This window comes from Tupaia chinensis, unplaced genomic scaffold, assembly GCF_000334495.1.
Source record: "Tupaia chinensis unplaced genomic scaffold, TupChi_1.0 Scaffold146828_1, whole genome shotgun sequence".
Classification (NCBI taxonomy): domain Eukaryota; kingdom Metazoa; phylum Chordata; class Mammalia; order Scandentia; family Tupaiidae; genus Tupaia; species Tupaia belangeri.
In genome coordinates, this window is record NW_006206682.1 from 1,586,960 (window position 1) to 1,605,099 (window position 18,140).

Genomic DNA, 18,140 nt, shown 5'->3' on the forward strand with positions numbered 1-18,140 from the left:
GGAAAGAGACACTGAGAGGTAAAATGAGAAATCACCCTCTGAGGGAGATGGCCATGCCGCAGTCCTTTCTCCATACTCCTCCTGGGACTTTGGGTGCACACAATATGCACCCAGAGTGATTTTCAAGTTGCTGGGTCCAGGTCTAGAACCGAGGACAACCATGTGGGAGTCTGGCAATGTGACCGCAATGCCATCTGCAGGTATTTGTAGGTTTTGGAGAAACCTCCATATTGTTTTCCACAGAGGAGGGACTAACTTACATTCCTACTAACAGTGTAAGAGAGGTCCCTTTTCACTACCTGTCGTTCACTTTTTTGATCTTAGCCATTCATTCACAGTAATCCTATGAAGTTAATTTCTCCTGAATTTATAAATGAAAAACAAAAACAAAACCCCAAAATATTCCAAACAACACCAAAAACCTAAAGCACAGAGGCGATCAAGGAATTTCCCAAGGACTTCTACAAAGAAAGGGCAAGGCTGAGATTGAACTGGAATGTTTTGACTCTTGGCCTCAGAACTAGTGTGTTACTTTCCCAATGCTCCTGCAGCTTTATAACTTTGATGAAAGAGTTCTGTTATAGGGACCTGCAGATGGCATAATGGTTATATCGCTGGACTCCCAAGTAGTTGACTGCGGTTAGAGTCCTGGCTTAAAACTCATGCTGGTCATGTGTGCGTGCCTGCCCAAAATCCCAAGGGGAGAATGGAGAAGGGACTGAGGCGTGGCCATCCCCCATGGGAGGTGATTTCCCACTTTCTGTCTTTCTGGAAAGCGCATGTATGTGCCCTTACAGAAAAAAAAAAAAAAGAAGTCCAATTCATTCCTCAAACATTTGCGTTTTACTGGATATCTGACACTGTGGTAGACGATGGGAGAAAAAATCAAATCTGCATCAGACAGACAAAATCAGAAAAGTACGAATAATAATATTTGAAAACAATGAACATGATCATCAATGCTACTTATAAATCAATCAGAGTTTGGCTACTGAAAATATTTTTAGAAGGTTTCTATGGTAAGAGGTTCACAAGAACAGATACTGCTGTATGGGGGACATTCGTTACTTAGTCACCACCCTTCTTGTTTCTCCATGTTCTCAAAAGGCTTCAACATTTTTTCAGTATCAGTAACATTTTATCCAATAATGGCATTGTGTTTTTGAGACCATAAGATTTCTGAACTGTATAAACATTAACCTATATTTATTATTATGACACAGAAAAAAGCCCATGTACTATCAACACCAAAGGTCACCCAGGGGTACGATTACAACCCCAAGAGTGCAGAAAACAATGATCACACTTTAGCACACATTGGCAACTGGCTGCCTGCCTCAAAAACCAGGAACTCCCCTGGTTGTGGAATTTGACCAAAGGTGGCTCAAAAAATCATGTGATCTCAGTTTCCATGGAGATGAAAAGAGAAAATCAGGATGTCTAGACTAAAGATCTCTGAGAGACTCTTGGTAATCTTTCCTCATCTCCATGACATAGCAAGGTGATGCAGGGTGAAATTAAGGCCTCCTACCTTAAACACCCAAAGCTCAGGGTCTGTACTGACAGACCCTAATAGCCCAGCCAGGACGATAAACACTTCTACAAAAGAGAAATTTCCATAGGGGCTGTTGTTGCTCTGATCCCAGAGAGCTGCCTGGTGACAGTCTACTATCACTAACATGTTCAGTCCTTGGCTGAATTTACAAGTCAGCTTTTCTTGTGTACAATAAAGTAAAGTAACAACAGTGAAATGCTGACAATCACAGATTTGTCAAAATGTCAACCCCAGGCATTCTACTTCAAAAAAATGATCATTTATTTCCTGCCTACTTCATCCTAAACAAGTAATTATTAAGAAACAAATGTACTTCCTACTTAAGAGGTGAGATGAGCAGAGTTCATTACTCTGTTGGTTATTTTAGTCCTATCGAAAATTTTTTAGCTCGAAATGTCTATAAGAACAGCAGAGGAATGTGGGGATATTTACTGAAAAATGAGGAGAAAATTTACAATGGCCACAAGATGATACAAGAGTAAACAGGCGATTCTTTCCAGAAAGTTAAGATTTTCACTTTATCCTAATCGTGTTATAATGCACTAATAAGTTCCTGGTAGAGACATCAGAGTGACAATAAACAACACAAAAAAAGCTGTATTTCATATTCTACTGCTTTGTTTTTCATAATTTTGATGAATCTAAATTATTCTACCATTTAAATATGTTTATTTAGAGCACTAGCTCCACTCCAATACTTTAAATTTTAGTTTCTGTTACTTTATAAACTTACTGTGATCTTTTAACTAAAACTTATAACTTCATATAACACATGGAACAGATTTTGTGGCAAAGGATGAATCAGATACCCTGATTTAAAATATGTTAAAATCAGGTTAAAATACCTTTTAATAGAGCCACTTTAGCAAGAGGTTCGTTTAGGTCTTGGTCATCCATTTGGGCGTCTACAGAGTGGAGAGAAAAAAAGATAATTAGTGACAGTACTCAGATCTATCAGCAAGTTATCATTATCAAAATAAATAACTGAATTTATTAAACAACTGTATTTGGATAGTTAAAAGTGGTTTAAAAAAATTCCAAGATTCAGGGCTGTGACTTGGTAAATGGAAGCACTGCAGTTCCCCCTAACCACAAACTTCCACCCACATTAACCTATATACCTAAACTACCTATAACATTTGCAGGTTTGTAAACATTAGGTTAAAACTCACCTGTAGTGTCGTCACTGCTTTTCTCCTTGCTTGGACTCAAAGTATCTGATAAATCAGATTCCTTTGCTCTTGCCTGGTTTTCTACCAAGAAAAACAAACAAGTAAAATCTCGTTACAATGAAGTATCTTATAGCAATTATATGGCTTCAGGTTAAGAATGTCAAAATCTACTGGTATACAAAGTACTTTTAAAATTAACTGAGGTCACTGAATCTCTTACTTCTTCACCACTTCAGCCCAAAATGGAATGCTGGTTACTACACGTAGCTCACATTAAATAATAATTTGGATTATGTCTTTTGTGCAGAGAGCTGGGGCTTTCTGTTCACTTGCCAACTGGAAACAAAAATGACGCAAGCTTTGCTGAAGTATTCAGAGATCTGCGACAAATATAGCAAAATTCCAAGAACAATGTGGACTTTGTATGAAGAGGATGAAAGGAAAAGGCTCTACTGCATAAACACTTACCAGAAGGTTGCCTTAATAATATGAAGGGGTCTTCAAAAAAGTCATACAAATGCGTATACTGGCAAAAGTATGCATATATTTCAAATAATTAAAAAACTCATGCTTTAATTCCACTGTCCATGAACATTTTGAAATACCCTTGTATTTATACCATAAAATGCTTTAAAACACACACACACACATTAGGGGCCAGTAAGTGGCATGGCGGTTAAGGTGCTGAACTTCCACATGGCTGACCACGGTTCCAGTCCTGGACCTGGAGGCTTGAAACTCAAGCCAGGTACATGTGCATGTGTACCCAAAATCTCAAGGAGAGAATGGAGGAGAAGGGACTGTGGCATGGCCACCTCGCTGTGGGGTGTTCTCACTTTCTGTCTGCCTGGTGAGCACACGTGCCCTACAGCAAAAATCTCTCCTAAAAAGAAAAAAAATCACAATTATTGGTACCGGCAGGTGGCGTAGCGGTCAAGGTGCTGGACTCCTACATGGCCATCCATGGTTCAAGTCCCAGAACCAGTGGTTAGAAAATCACGCCAGGCCCATGTGTATGCGTACCCAAAATCACAAGAAGAGGATGGAGGAGAACGGATAGTGATATGGCTATCCCCCTTGGGGGATGATATCTCATTTTCTCTCTTACTTTGTCTGTCTCTATCTCTGGTAATTGCATGCACCCTATGGCCAAAAAAAGAGGGAAAAAAAAAGAAAAAAAATCAAAATCACAATTATTTATTACAAAAGTGCTACTAAAATAAGACAATTAACAGTCTTTAATCTCTAAAGAAAATGTAACTGGGGACCAGAAGGTGGCATAATGGTTACGTAGCTGGATTTCCATATGGCTGACCACAGTTTGAGTCCTGGACCTGGTGGCTTGAAATTCACACTGGGCTTGTGTGTGTGCATGCACAAAATCCTGAGAGGAGAATGGAGGAGAAGGGATTGTGATGTGGCTATCCCCCTTGGGGGATGATTTCTCATTTTTTCTCTCATTTTCTGTTTGTCCATCTCTCTCTCTGGCAAGTACACACACCCTATGGCCAAAAAAAAAAAAAGAGAGAGAAGAAAAAAAGAGAAGGGATTGTGACGTGGCTATCTTCACTGTGGGGAGATTTCTTACTTTCTTGCATTCTGTCTCTCTCTGTCTCTCCTGGAAGTGTACGTGCCCTAAAACAATCTTGAAGAAGAAGAAGAAGCAAGAGGAAGAAGCAAGAGGGGGAGGAAGAGGAAGAAGAGGAAGAGGAAGAAGAGGAAGAGGAAGAAGAAGAAGAAAGGAGAAAGGAGAAAGAAGTAACTGTACCTGAATCATACTAAGAAAAAACTTTGAAATTGTTTGCAAGAGATGTTCTGCTTGTTCAGTGAAAGCACCTTAGGCCTAATTTCAAGTAAAGCCTAATTATAAGTCTAACGGTAATTAATTAAGTCCCAGATTCTCATCTATAATGGCATGTGTCTCTATATTTTTTTTTTTAGTTAGACAGTGTTAATTCCATGAGATTTTAATCTAGCTTTTGTTTTTGTCATAGGGCATGTGTGCTTACCAGAGAGAGAAAGAGGGAAAATGAGAAATCATCCCCCGGGGAGGAAGGCCTTGCCACAATCCCTTCCAATCCCTTCTCCTCCATTCTTGTCCTGGGATCTTGGATACACCCCCCCCCCATACACACACACGTGCGCAGCATGATTTTTCAAGCCGCTGGGTTCAGACCTTGAACCACAGTCAGCTATATGGGAGTCCAGCACCTTAACCACTATGCCACCTGCTGGCCCCATCCATTCTTTAGGACAACATTTACAAAGAGGGTAGTTTTTCTGACCAAAATCCATTCTTCACAGGCCTCAGCCAAGATTATATCATAGAGTTTAGCCATGAACTAGTCTCTGCATTAATTCCCATGGCTCTGCTTCAGTGGGGCCAGCTTTGTTATAAAGGGAGTGCATGCCAGCTCATTAGGGCCTACGAGTGTTGCTTGAGTAGATATATGAGTAGATACATTCCTAACCTCAACAGCTATTCTCTCTTCTTGACCTATTTGTTCAGTTAGATACAATTTAAGCCCTTGAGGCCAGCAGGTGGCATGGTGGTTAAAGGTGCCGGACTCCCATATGGGCGACCATAGTTCAAGTCCTGGCCCTGGTGGTTTGGTTTCTCGGTCTCCTCTCTCTTTCTGCATCTCTGTCTCTTTCTGGTCAAATTAGAAACAAATAATAATGATGATAATAAATGAAATTAAGTAAAATTTTTAAAAAAGATACAACTCAAGTCTCATCATCTCTAAGGAAGCTTTCATTTCTCCAGTATGCCACTCCTTTTTTTGTTTCAGAGAGATTTTTTTCTATAGGGCATGTGTATTCACCATGGAGACAGAGAGTCAGAAAGTAAGAAATTAACCCCCAGTGGGGGTGGCCACACTGCAATCCTTTCTCCTCCATTTTCCTCTTGGGATTTTGGGCACACATGCACATGCACCCTATGTGAGTTTTAAGCCACTGGGTTTGGGACTTGAACAGCAGTTGACCAAGTAGGAGTCCAGTAACGGAACCATCACACCATCTACTGGTCCCTGCTGCTCCTTTTATTACATCTTCTTTGTGTCTTCTTTTTCCAATTAATTAGGCTCTCTCTTTTTAAAGTTTGCTTTTCCAATGCAGAGAAAGAGACATACGGACAGATGGGGACAGGCCCCACAGCAGGGTCTCTCCCGGTGTGTTCAGAGAGATCCTAGGACATGAACCCAGTACCTTTCTTGTATGAGTCCAGCTGCATCACCACTGTACCACCACCTGGCCGTCAAGCTCTGCTTTATCCTTCTGGTGTGCACACATATCTTATTATCTTATTTCTTTTCTTTTCTTTCTTTCTTTCTTTCTTTTTTTTTTTTGAGAGGTTTTTGCTATAGGGCACATGCGCTTACCAGAAAGACAGACAGAGACAAAGAGACAGAAAGCACGAAATCACCCCGCAGGGGGGAATGGCCACACCGCAATCCCTTCTCCTCCATTCTCCTCTCGGAATCTTGGGCACGCACGCACACGCGCCCAGCATGAGTTTAAGCCACCGGGTATGGGACGTGAACCGTGGTCGACTACGTGGGAGTCCAGCGACACAGCCATTACGCTAACTGCTGGTTCTGCTAACTGCTGGTTCCCCACATATCTTATTTCTGTAGGGAGATTATAAATTCACTAAGTCTATGCCTTTTTAAATAATTTTATCCATGTGTATTTTTTCTGACAATATGAATCTTTTTGTTTGTTTGCTATTAAGAATTATTTAATTTTATTTATTGCTATCATTATTCTTCAGTTTGCTACAGGTACATGTGGTTGGTCACTAGAGAGGGAGCAAGAGAAAGCAACCTGCCAGGTCCAGGACTTGAACCATGGTCAGACACGTGGGAGTCTAGCACCTTTACCACCTTGCCTGAATTCTACATTGCTGAATGTGCAGTTAAGAGCCCTGGACTGGAGAGTCTGAAAAACACACCAGGCATGTGTGTATATGTGCCCAAAATCCTGAAAGAAGGGAGAAATGGAGGAGACAGGATTGTTGTGGGACCATCCCGCATGGGGGATGTGTCCCACTTTTTTTCTCTCTTCGGCAAGTGCACACACCCTCTTGGTAACGTTAAAAAAAAAAAAAAAGAAAAAAGAGGCAGTACATATAATATGACCCCTATAGATTGAAAGTAATTTTTTTAAAAAGGTTTTTGAAATAGTGTGTGTGTGCTCACCAGAGAGACAGAGAGAGAGAAAATGAGAAATCACCCCCTGTGGGAATGGCAGTTCGATGGATCTAAAAAGAGGCATCGATGGTTATTTCTACAGGTGGGAAACATTAGCTTCCTAACTTTACATTAACTTCCTAACTTCACATAGTTATACATTGACATTTTTGTATGGGAGTATATATTTTTTATAATAAGCTGAATTAAGAGATAATTTTCTATTTGGAAAGAAATAAAAAAATACACCTAAAATCATTACTGTTAAAATAATCACTACAATACTAAAATACAACTTGTTAAGGCTATTCCATCTAAGATCACATATAATTCTTGGCTTAATTTGTGAAATAGATGAATTGCAAGAAATCTTTTCCTTTTCTCAGTGACATTTGTAATTAGGTCAACTACTGTGAGAGTATAAGTAAAGCCACTGACTGACAATGGCTGTGGGAATCTAATCTGTGACTTTTGTTGCATTCACAGTGTTCTATACTCAGACATTTCTGAATGTTCTCGTTTTGATCACAAAGTTACAGTGTCAAATGAAACAGTATAATACACATAATCTCTACACTGGAGAAACAAAAAAGAAAACAAGAAGATAACTATTCCCTGATTTTAACATTTTTGGTTATTTTTGGCTTTACATATGAAGTAAAGCAAGAGGAATATATTTTCAAAAGTATTCTTCTGGGTTAGAAGGAATTTTTACTCTGTAATTAGAACATTAGCTGGAAAGGTAAAGTTGTCTAAAAGGTGGAGCCAAATTGTTCACCAAGACCTCACTAGAATGGAAGCTCTAAGAGAATAAAGAGTTTTGGCTGTTTCATTAACTGCTATATTCTTAATGCATAGAACAGTGCCTAGTACATAGTAGGTGCTCAAAAAAGTAAGTTCTGCTAACTGCTGGTTCCCCACATATCTTATTTCTGTAGGGAGATTATAAATTCACTAAGTCTATGCCTTTTTAAATAATTTTATCCATGTGTATTTTTTCTGACAATATGAATCTTTTTGTTTGTTTGCTATTAAGAATTATTTAATTTTATTTATTGCTATCATTATTCTTCAGTTTGCTACAGGTACATGTGGTTGGTCACTAGAGAGGGAGCAAGAGAAAGCAACCTGCCAGGTCCAGGACTTGAACCATGGTCAGACACGTGGGAGTCTAGCACCTTTACCACCTTGCCTGAATTCTACATTGCTGAATGTGCAGTTAAGAGCCCTGGACTGGAGAGTCTGAAAAACACACCAGGCATGTGTGTATATGTGCCCAAAATCCTGAAAGAAGGGAGAAATGGAGGAGACAGGATTGTTGTGGGACCATCCCGCATGGGGGATGTGTCCCACTTTTTTTCTCTCTTCGGCAAGTGCACACACCCTCTTGGTAACGTTAAAAAAAAAAAAAAGAAAAAAGAGGCAGTACATATAATATGACCCCTATAGATTGAAAGTAATTTTTTTAAAAAGGTTTTTGAAATAGTGTGTGTGTGCTCACCAGAGAGACAGAGAGAGAGAAAATGAGAAATCACCCCCTGTGGGAATGGCAGTTCGATGGATCTAAAAAGAGGCATCGATGGTTATTTCTACAGGTGGGAAACATTAGCTTCCTAACTTTACATTAACTTCCTAACTTCACATAGTTATACATTGACATTTTTGTATGGGAGTATATATTTTTTATAATAAGCTGAATTAAGAGATAATTTTCTATTTGGAAAGAAATAAAAAAATACACCTAAAATCATTACTGTTAAAATAATCACTACAATACTAAAATACAACTTGTTAAGGCTATTCCATCTAAGATCACATATAATTCTTGGCTTAATTTGTGAAATAGATGAATTGCAAGAAATCTTTTCCTTTTCTCAGTGACATTTGTAATTAGGTCAACTACTGTGAGAGTATAAGTAAAGCCACTGACTGACAATGGCTGTGGGAATCTAATCTGTGACTTTTGTTGCATTCACAGTGTTCTATACTCAGACATTTCTGAATGTTCTCGTTTTGATCACAAAGTTACAGTGTCAAATGAAACAGTATAATACACATAATCTCTACACTGGAGAAACAAAAAAGAAAACAAGAAGATAACTATTCCCTGATTTTAACATTTTTGGTTATTTTTGGCTTTACATATGAAGTAAAGCAAGAGGAATATATTTTCAAAAGTATTCTTCTGGGTTAGAAGGAATTTTTACTCTGTAATTAGAACATTAGCTGGAAAGGTAAAGTTGTCTAAAAGGTGGAGCCAAATTGTTCACCAAGACCTCACTAGAATGGAAGCTCTAAGAGAATAAAGAGTTTTGGCTGTTTCATTAACTGCTATATTCTTAATGCATAGAACAGTGCCTAGTACATAGTAGGTGCTCAAAAAAATAAAAATAAGAAAGATGGGAACTGGCAGGTGGTGTGGTGGTTAAGGTCGTTGAACTGCCACATGGCCAAATGAGGTTCGAGTCCCGGACCTGGTGGCTCTCTCTCTCCCTCACGCTGACCCTCTCTGGCCAAATTAAAATAAATTAATATATAAATAAATAAAGTTAAGTAAGATAATTGTTTAAAAAAATAAGAAAAAAAAAAGAAAGATTGAAGGCATATGTCTACTTTGGATAAAAAAGCAAAATTTTAACAAGTCCTGTCATGGTCTGTTACTGCTCTCTCCTGATACTACAGCCAGTATGTATTGGAGACAAACCAAATCTATTCAAGAATGAAACACAGGACATAGCAGATAAATGCCAGGGCACTATCTTTTTCTTTTTAAGAGAAATTTTTGAATAGGATCTATGTGCAAACCTGAGAGACAGACAGAAAGAAAGAAATTACCCCCAGAGGAGATGGCTATGTTGAAAATATCTTCTCTTCCATTCTCCTCTTGAGATCTTGAGGATGCACGCACACAAGCACACGCACGTAGGGTGAGTTTTAAGCCACTGGGTCCAGGACTCAAACCGCAGGTGACTACATGGGAATCCAGTGACATACCATCATGCCATCTGCTGGTCTTCCCAGAATACTACTTTATTCTTCAGCGCCCCACTTGCAGCTCCCAACTGGCTAATATTAAAGTCATTACTGATTGCTTTTCTTTGTAGTACTTATTCATTAAGTTACATATCAAAAACATAAAGAAAAAAAAAAGAAAGGATAGCTACTAACACCAATACTAAAAGTGTTCGCAAACTGGGATGCCTACAACAAGGTGACTCTTTTACTGTATCTTTGAGTAAATATGATTGTGGATGGGTCAAAAAAACCTTACTGACCACAGGTCATTCCCTACGCCACTGGCATCATTACTTGGAAAGAAAGCAAAGTTAAGGATCAAGAAGGAGAAAGTATTAGCATTTGTTGAAGATGAAACTAGTATTTCTAGTTTTATATTTCATTAAATTCTCACAACAATCCTGCAAGTTAAATCTTGTCCATCTATTTTATGAATGAGAAAACTGAGGTTTATAGAGCTAAAGTAAGTTACCTGAGGGTATATAGCCAGTTAGTAGTAAAATTATCTATCATTATTTCTACTTCTACTCTCAAAGCTATGGTAGACATTTAAAGACTACAAGTCAAGGTAGGGTTTAAACAGAAAGCATAAGCAATTTATGATGACATTCTGCATTAAGGGAACTTCTAAAGGAAATGCTAAGATTGCTAATAACTGGTAATTAGCAATTTCTAGCAACTGATATAGTTCAATGAAAAAAAGAAAATTCCACCAAAAGCATCACTAATGAAACCATTAAAAACAAAAAATTTAGTCAAATCCAAAATAAAATGCTCATTAGATTTGGACCATTTTAAGATATGTTATTTCAGTCATCTATTATATTTTGTTATAAGAATAAATGTATCTTTGCATGTTAACTATGAAAATGATACTAGTGATACTAGTAAAGTGATCGCTACAGATAGAAAAATCCTAATAATAATACTAATGTATTAGTATTATTGGGACCAACAGATAGTGTAACAGTTATGTCACTGGACTCCCATGTAGTTGACAGCGGTTCAAATCTCAGACTCGGCAGCTTGAAACTCATGCCAGGTGCATGTGTGCCCAAAGTCTCAAGAGGAGAATGGAGGAAAAGGGATTGTGGTGTGGCCATCCCCCCTGGGGGATGATTTCTTGCTTTCTGTCTCTCTCTTGTCTCTCCTGTGAGCACATGTGCCCTATAGCAAAAATCTCTTTAAAAAAAAAAAAAGTCTCTGAGTAGTATTCTTCTTTTATTTTTTTTTGGAGAGGTTTTTGCTATAGGGTGCGTGCGCTTGCCAGACAGACAGAGACAGAGAGACAGAAAGCGAGAAATCACCCTCCAGGGGGGATGGTCACGCCACAATCCCTTCTCCTCCACTCTCCTCTCGGGAACGCACGCACACACGCCCAGCGTGAGTTCTAAGCCACTGGGTCCAGGATGCGAACTGCGCGAACTGCGGTCGACTACATGGGAATCCAGCGACATAGCCATTACGCTAACTGCTGGTTTCCCTCTTGTTGCTTTTAAAACAATGTAGCAAAAAAAAAACAACAAACAAACAAAAAAACAAAACAAAACAAAACCAAAAAAAACAACGTAGCACATTTATCCAATTTGTCTCTTAAGATAAAAACCCAGAATTGGGGAAAAAAACAAACAATCCAGAAGTGGAACTGTTGGATCAAAAAATATGTTCTTTAAAACTTTCCCTGCAGGGCCAGCAGGTGGCGTGGTGGTTAGGTGGCTGCAATCCCACAAGGCCAACTGCACTTTGAGTCCCAGACCTGGCAGCTTGAAACTCAAACTGAGCATAAGTGTGTGTGTGTGTGTGTGTGTGGGGGGGGGGCCTCAAATCCCAAGAGAACAGAGAAGAGGTTGTGGTGTGGCCATCCCCTCTTGGGGGTGATTTCTCATTTTCTCTCTCTCCATCTCTCTCTGTCTCTCCAGCAGGCAAACAAACAAGCCCTATAGCAAAAATCTCTTTTAAAAAACGGAAAGAAAGAAAGAAAGAAAGAAATCCCTATATGTGAGGATACTACAAAAAGTTCATGGATAATTGAGTGAAAGTACAAGTCTGCTTTGGTACAAAACTTTTTTAAATCGATGCATATTTTTTCATAATACAGACTTTCTATGAGCTTTTTGAAGCCCTCTTGTATTTTATAGTCTTCCTTTTTAAGGAAGTCAGTCATACTGGTTGTCTCAGTCTTTTTCAATAATAACACTACAAGCAAATATATTCTAGTTCAGCATGCTTTAAATGGCAGTATTAAGGTAGCAAGATAACTTTTCTTTGAGGAAAAATTGATTTTTTTTTTCTCCTAAGGTTCTACTTACACTTCACGTGCTGGCTACTCAACCAACTGATCTGAATAGGTGCTTAGGTGATGAAGTAAAAGCTATTTTAAAGTCTGTTCTCATCTCACTTTAATAAGGTGAAAAAAATGGCCATATGTACTAAAAATAGTTCACTGTTCTGAAACTCAATGCCTGTTTGCCAGAACAATATTAGTGATGTAAATTCTATGCATTCTTTCCCCAAATATGGCATGCACAAAATTCAGAATGGAAGCCATCAGATGTCTGAAACTACGCCATCATTTCAAGTATTTTAAAAAGCCAAAGAGTCCGGTTATTTTAATCAAACAGAAGTACTAAAATTAAGTATTAAATTTTGATCACTCATTGTTTTAGTTGTCCAAAAGTACTGTAAATCTAGCTTTAACTTTCACACAATATAATCTGATTAAAGTTACACTATGATAATGAATTCATTCCACCAATTTATTTGCCTAATTCCCTAAGAATAAAAGTGAATTGACAATATGATGCTTTAAAACTCTCTTTTTCTCTAAGTCTGACAATTGTAAGAGAAAAAAATTAACATAGCAAACTAGTCAATTACTGGACCATTCACTATAACACATAAGATTTTATTTGATTTAAATCAAATTGAAATGCCAAATATTAAGAAAAATATCATAAGTAATTTTAAAGGTACAATAACTCTGCAAATGAAACTCCACGTTTTCCACTTAAATTGCATTATAAAAGATTTACATTGTGTTTGATTAAAATTTTAAGATCGAAGCTGAAAATAATGCTGGTGAGGAGCCAGAGAGACTACAATGAATCTTTAACACCTAAAGAAACCTATACTCAACATTAACTTTCAAAAGCACACATATATACCCCTTTTAAATGAAAGTTTCCAATTAGAATACTGTTCTTCTAAGAGAAGTCCGACTATTTTATGTACTATCTGATACTGTGGCTGGATTACCATTTTGTGAACTATAAAAAACTGATGATTAAAATACTTTGACCTTGACAATGTACACTAACCTCCATTTGTCCAAATGAGCTTTTAAAAACCAAAGAAAAAGCAGAAAACAAACCTTTAGAAAGCTTTGTTTCTTCTACCGCTTTGGTTAGATGCCCCTCGACGATCAGCTTCTCTGCCAAAGAAAATAAATGTGATTACCCAGGTCCAAAGCAAGCAGCGTTTCCCTGAGCGGGACAGTGTAGCACATTCCATGCCCAAATTTAAAGATGATAACATCACTCCTATGACCAAGCTTGAACAAAAACTTGAACCTGGAAGGGGAACTGAGAGAGCGCGGACTGACAGAGCAAACAGGTTAATGCAGGCAACAGGGGGGAGGGAGACAATTTAACTTTTATTTTCATTAGGTTTTACTTTATTTATAAAATCTAGCCCTTTTTATAACGGACTCAGAAGAAACAAATGATATACAAATGACATTTAAATCAACCATATTACGTTGAAATAAAGGAATTCTGAGAAGACCGTTTAAGTAATAAAAACTATGTTATAGATAATTTACTTTTCCCTGATGATACAACTCTGCAGTGGTACCTATATAACTTCAGCAAAACACGTCATTTTAGAAGAGCTAATGACTAAAAAGAAAAAAAAAAGTTTTTTTTTTTTTTTTAAATGAAGGGTTCTCTGAATGTGTAATGTAATTTCTTTATAATTTATTTAAAGTCATTTTGGGGCTGGCAGGTACCATGGTGGTTAAATGCACTGGACTCCCACATGGCCTAACTGTGGTTCAAGCCTCAGACTGGGCAGTTTGCTTTCTCACTTTCTGTCTGTCTGTCTGTCTCTCTCTCTCTCACACCCTGTCCCTCGCTGGTCAAATTTAAAATAAATGAAATAATTCTTTAAGAAAAAAAGTCATTTATACATTTTACTGAGGAAGATAAAAAATCTATTACACATCTCTCCTTCATTCTGTATCAGCTGATCTCCTTCAATTTACTCTTTTTTTTATAATATAAGCTATGTGCATTTGCCTGAGACAGAGAGAGACAGAGACAGAGAGACAGAGACAGAGACAGAGAGAGAGAAGGAAAGTGTGGTAAAATCTCCCGTGGGATAGACATACTACAATTCTTTCTCTATCTCTCCAGATTTTGGGCATGCACATGTATGTGTCCCGTGCGTTTTTCAAGTTGCCAGGTCTAGGACTTGCACCTTGTAGCAGGCCGCGTGGGATCCAGGGGCCTTCACCTCCAGGCCATCTGCTCACCTTCAACTTACTCTCTGCAGTATGTGACAGAGGTTGCTTCCCCTCCCTGTTCTATAGGGTGCATGCACTTGCCAGAGAAAGAGGGAAACTAAGAAATCAACCCCCAGGCAGGATGGCCACATCACAGTCCCTCCTCCTTCATGCTCTTCTTGGAATTTTGGGCATACGAGCACATGTATGGCACTCTGGGACTCAAACCGTGGAGTCCAGCCATGTGGGATCCAGTGCCTTCACCATGCCACCTGCTGGCCTGGTTTTCTATTTTTTTCACTCTTCAATGTTGTCCATTCCACCACTAACTTCTGAAACTGCACCCCAATCATTACAACCTCTTCTCTATCAAAGCCCACTGCTCCTTTTCATAATTTTAATTTTTTATAGGCTCTTTGCAATATATAGCACTCCTTGTCCCTGTCCTCTTAAAAACAAAAAGTCAAAAGTAACAGATTATAGAGCACCTATGCCCTATAGCAAAAACTAAAAACAAAACAAAAAACCTGACACAATTTTAGGTGCAAGTGCAGAGCTTGCTACACGTTAGCCACACGGTGGCAGTTTGTTGGGAGTTAAATGTCAGTTTCATTTTCTCTGCAGTAAAGAGCACTAGTTGTTTTCTGGAGACTGTAAGCCTGGTGACCAGCATTCTCATTCAGGGTACAAACCTTCATTTATCTTTCCAAACTTCTGTTCAGTAAGAAGCTCATATCCACTTTCAGGCATGACTGAAGTACCCTAGCCTAAAGGATCTCCACTTCTGGGACCAGCAGATGGTGAGTGGTTATGTCACTGGACTCCCAGATGGCCTATTGAGGTTAAAGTCCCGGACCCCGTGGCTTCAAACTCAGACCAGAGGTGTGTGTGTGTGTGTGTGTGTGTGTGTGTGTGTGTGTGTGCGTGCATGCCCAATGGAGAAGAAGGACTGCGGTGTGGCCATATCCCCCAGGGTGATTTCTTACTTTCTGTCTCTGTCTCTCTGGTGAGTGCACATTCCCTACAGCAAAAATCCCCCACTCCACTCTCCCCCCAAAAAAGATTTATGTGAACACAGCCAGATCCATTTATCTACATACTATCTACAGCTGCTTTCCCCTACAATGGCAGAGCTCAGTAGTCAGAACAGAACTCTTATAGCTTGCAAAGCCCAAGATATTTACTATGTGCCTTTTTATTTTAAAAAGGCATTTACGGGGGGCCAGCAGATGGCATAGCAGTTATATCACTGGACCCCTACATGGCCAACTGTGGTCCAAGTCTTAGAACCGGTGGCTTGAAACTCATATAGGCACGCATGCCCAAGATCCCAGCAAGAGAGTGAAGGGAAAGGGATTGCGGTGTGGCCATCCCCTGTGGGGAGGGAGGTGATTTCTCAACTTTCTCTTTCACTGCCTCTCTCTCTTTGGCAAGCACAAGCACCCTAAGGCAAAAACCTCTAAAACATTTATGTTGTTCTAAAACTCCATTGTCAGTCTTGGGTTTTTACAAGGTTTCTATTCCACACATTTTCCCCAAATACATACATAACTTACATAGCTTCGTCCATCTCTGTTCAGCCATGAGCTACCTTTGTTGCTCCCAATTCCCTTATATTCTTTCATTTTCTTTCAGTAGACTTATCACTACCTACCATATTACTAGTTTCTGTTTCCTCAAAAGAATGTAACTTCACGAAGGCAAAGTCTTTGTTTTATTCACTTTTATAACTCTAGTGGTTAAAAAAATTTTTAAAGAGACTGAACTTGGAAAAATTATGAATTCTCTCTTCATCCTAAAAACTAAGAATTATAAATATAATATAATAAATTGAATATAATAAAACATTTTTGAACCATTTTGGTATGCTAGATGATAAACAGAGGTTATTAAAGCTATTAACATTATTTAAGGTTATAGTAGTAAATCTAGTGACTTACTGGTGACTTGTAATTAAAGAAGAAAAAACAAAAATCATTAAAAAAAAAAATTGAAACTCAAGCATGGGGCAGAGACCTCAATGCTTTGGGAGGACCAGGGTAATATAAAATCAAACAAGTTAAGACCTAAGATCTCAGCCTCTGCTTCTACTCTCCTCAGAGACTCAAAAAGAGAACATTCATGAATGATAACCACTGGTCTTAAAAGAGGGATCTACCTTGACACAACAAAAAGAAACACTAGAAGGCTTTCTTTCTTTAAAACACTACATACACCCCTTTTAAAGTTTACTTATTCTTTCCATGAGTGAGAAAGAATAACAGAGAAACAGGACCTTGACACTGTCCCTACGTAGTAACCTACCCCCAGCTTTATCCAGACCTAGACCTTGGGGACATGCATGCCCAGGGCCCCCAGGCAGGCCCCTGGGCACACTTCCCCATGGACCAGCCTCAGTGCGCTGAGTTCTACCATGATGCACCCCTGGATTCACTTCAAGAGTTCTCTGATTCCAGACATCACAAATAAATGATTTCTGCAGCATAATAAAATTAGTTAAAGTCATTTGTGCTATGGAAGATATTCTATCCTTTCATAAAAAATAGTGCCAGGAGTAGTTTGTACTAAAACATAAGAAGAAGGAAGAACAAAGAGGGGGCAGGATTTAGAACTCAGGAATAGACGGAAAATGAAATGAGACAGACCAGCTTCAAGAACACGGAGACTCCGTGCGGTGCAGTGGCACAGTGCTGACACTGCTCCCTGATGCGCGGCCGTACAGGAAGGTCGAGGGATTGCAACCCTAGGTCTCCTTGCACATGTGTGTGCACTTGTCTATGATTTTGGCTGACTGACACTGTGGGTAGACTGCAGAATAAAGACCACATAGAGGGTATCTTTCTAAATGTCACTGTCTCTCATGGAGGAAATGTACTTTAGAAGAGGGACCAGTAGATGGCATAGTGGTTATGTCACTGGACTCCCACACAGCTGACTGTGGTTTGAGTCCCACTAGCTTGAAAATCATCCTGGGTATGTGTGTATGCTTACCCAAGATCCTGGGAGGAGAGAAGAGGAGAAAGGATTATGGTATGGCCAGCCCCCCCTCGGGGTGATTTCTCACTTTCCCTCTCATTGTCTCCGTGTCTCTCTCTCCCCGGCTGGCACATGTGCCCTAAGGCAAAAGTCTCTACTATGTATATATATATATCTTTTAAAGAATGATCCATATATCAAAATACTGTTGGCATAAATCTATCCGTATAGAGTAGTGTCTGTATAGTGAAAGTGGGAGACAATCTGGTTGAACTATTAGAAAGCAGACTGACTGGGGAAATAACACACACACAACCCTCCATATATCCTAGACGGGACAAACAACTATAAGAAAAAATAAATTTAAAAACCAGCAACACATAGCTTACCCTCAGAGTTTTTCTTTCACTTAAAATTTTTTTTTTCTTTTTACCCTCAGAATTTTTCTATAATGGAGACATAATCTATTGTGAGTAGGGAACCACATCAAGTGCTTTCTATTATTTGTCATCAGTAAACTATTTTAGAAAAACAAATCTTTAAAACGTGAAAATTTGGGGCCAGCTGGTGGAATAGTGGTTAAGGCACTTAACTCCCACAAAACTGACCATGGTTCAAGTCCCAGATCTGGCAGCTTGAAAATCATGCCAGACACATGTGCATGAGTGTCTAAACTCCTGAGAGGAGAATGGAGAAGGAATTGCAGTGTGGCTATTCTTTTGGGGGGA

General features: G+C 39.0%; 1 protein-coding gene across 14 annotated transcripts in view; it reads right to left on the reverse strand.

Moving 5' to 3' along the window:
• Positions 1 to 18,140, reverse strand: part of SLMAP (sarcolemma associated protein) — a 160,126-nt gene that overhangs the window by 23,622 nt on the left and 118,364 nt on the right. For 13 of the 14 annotated variants that reach the window (XM_014584422.2, XM_027768550.1, XM_027768555.1 and 10 more), the window contains 3 exons: positions 13,306 to 13,365; positions 2,728 to 2,808; positions 2,401 to 2,460 (listed from right to left, as the gene is read on the reverse strand). In XM_014584422.2, coding sequence (XP_014439908.1) covers positions 2,401 to 2,460; positions 2,728 to 2,808; positions 13,306 to 13,365 — 201 coding nt within the window. Of the gene's footprint in view, positions 1 to 2,400; positions 2,461 to 2,727; positions 2,809 to 2,947; positions 2,972 to 13,305; positions 13,366 to 18,140 lie in introns of those variants that run through there. The other variant, XM_014584421.2, reaches the window with a different exon arrangement.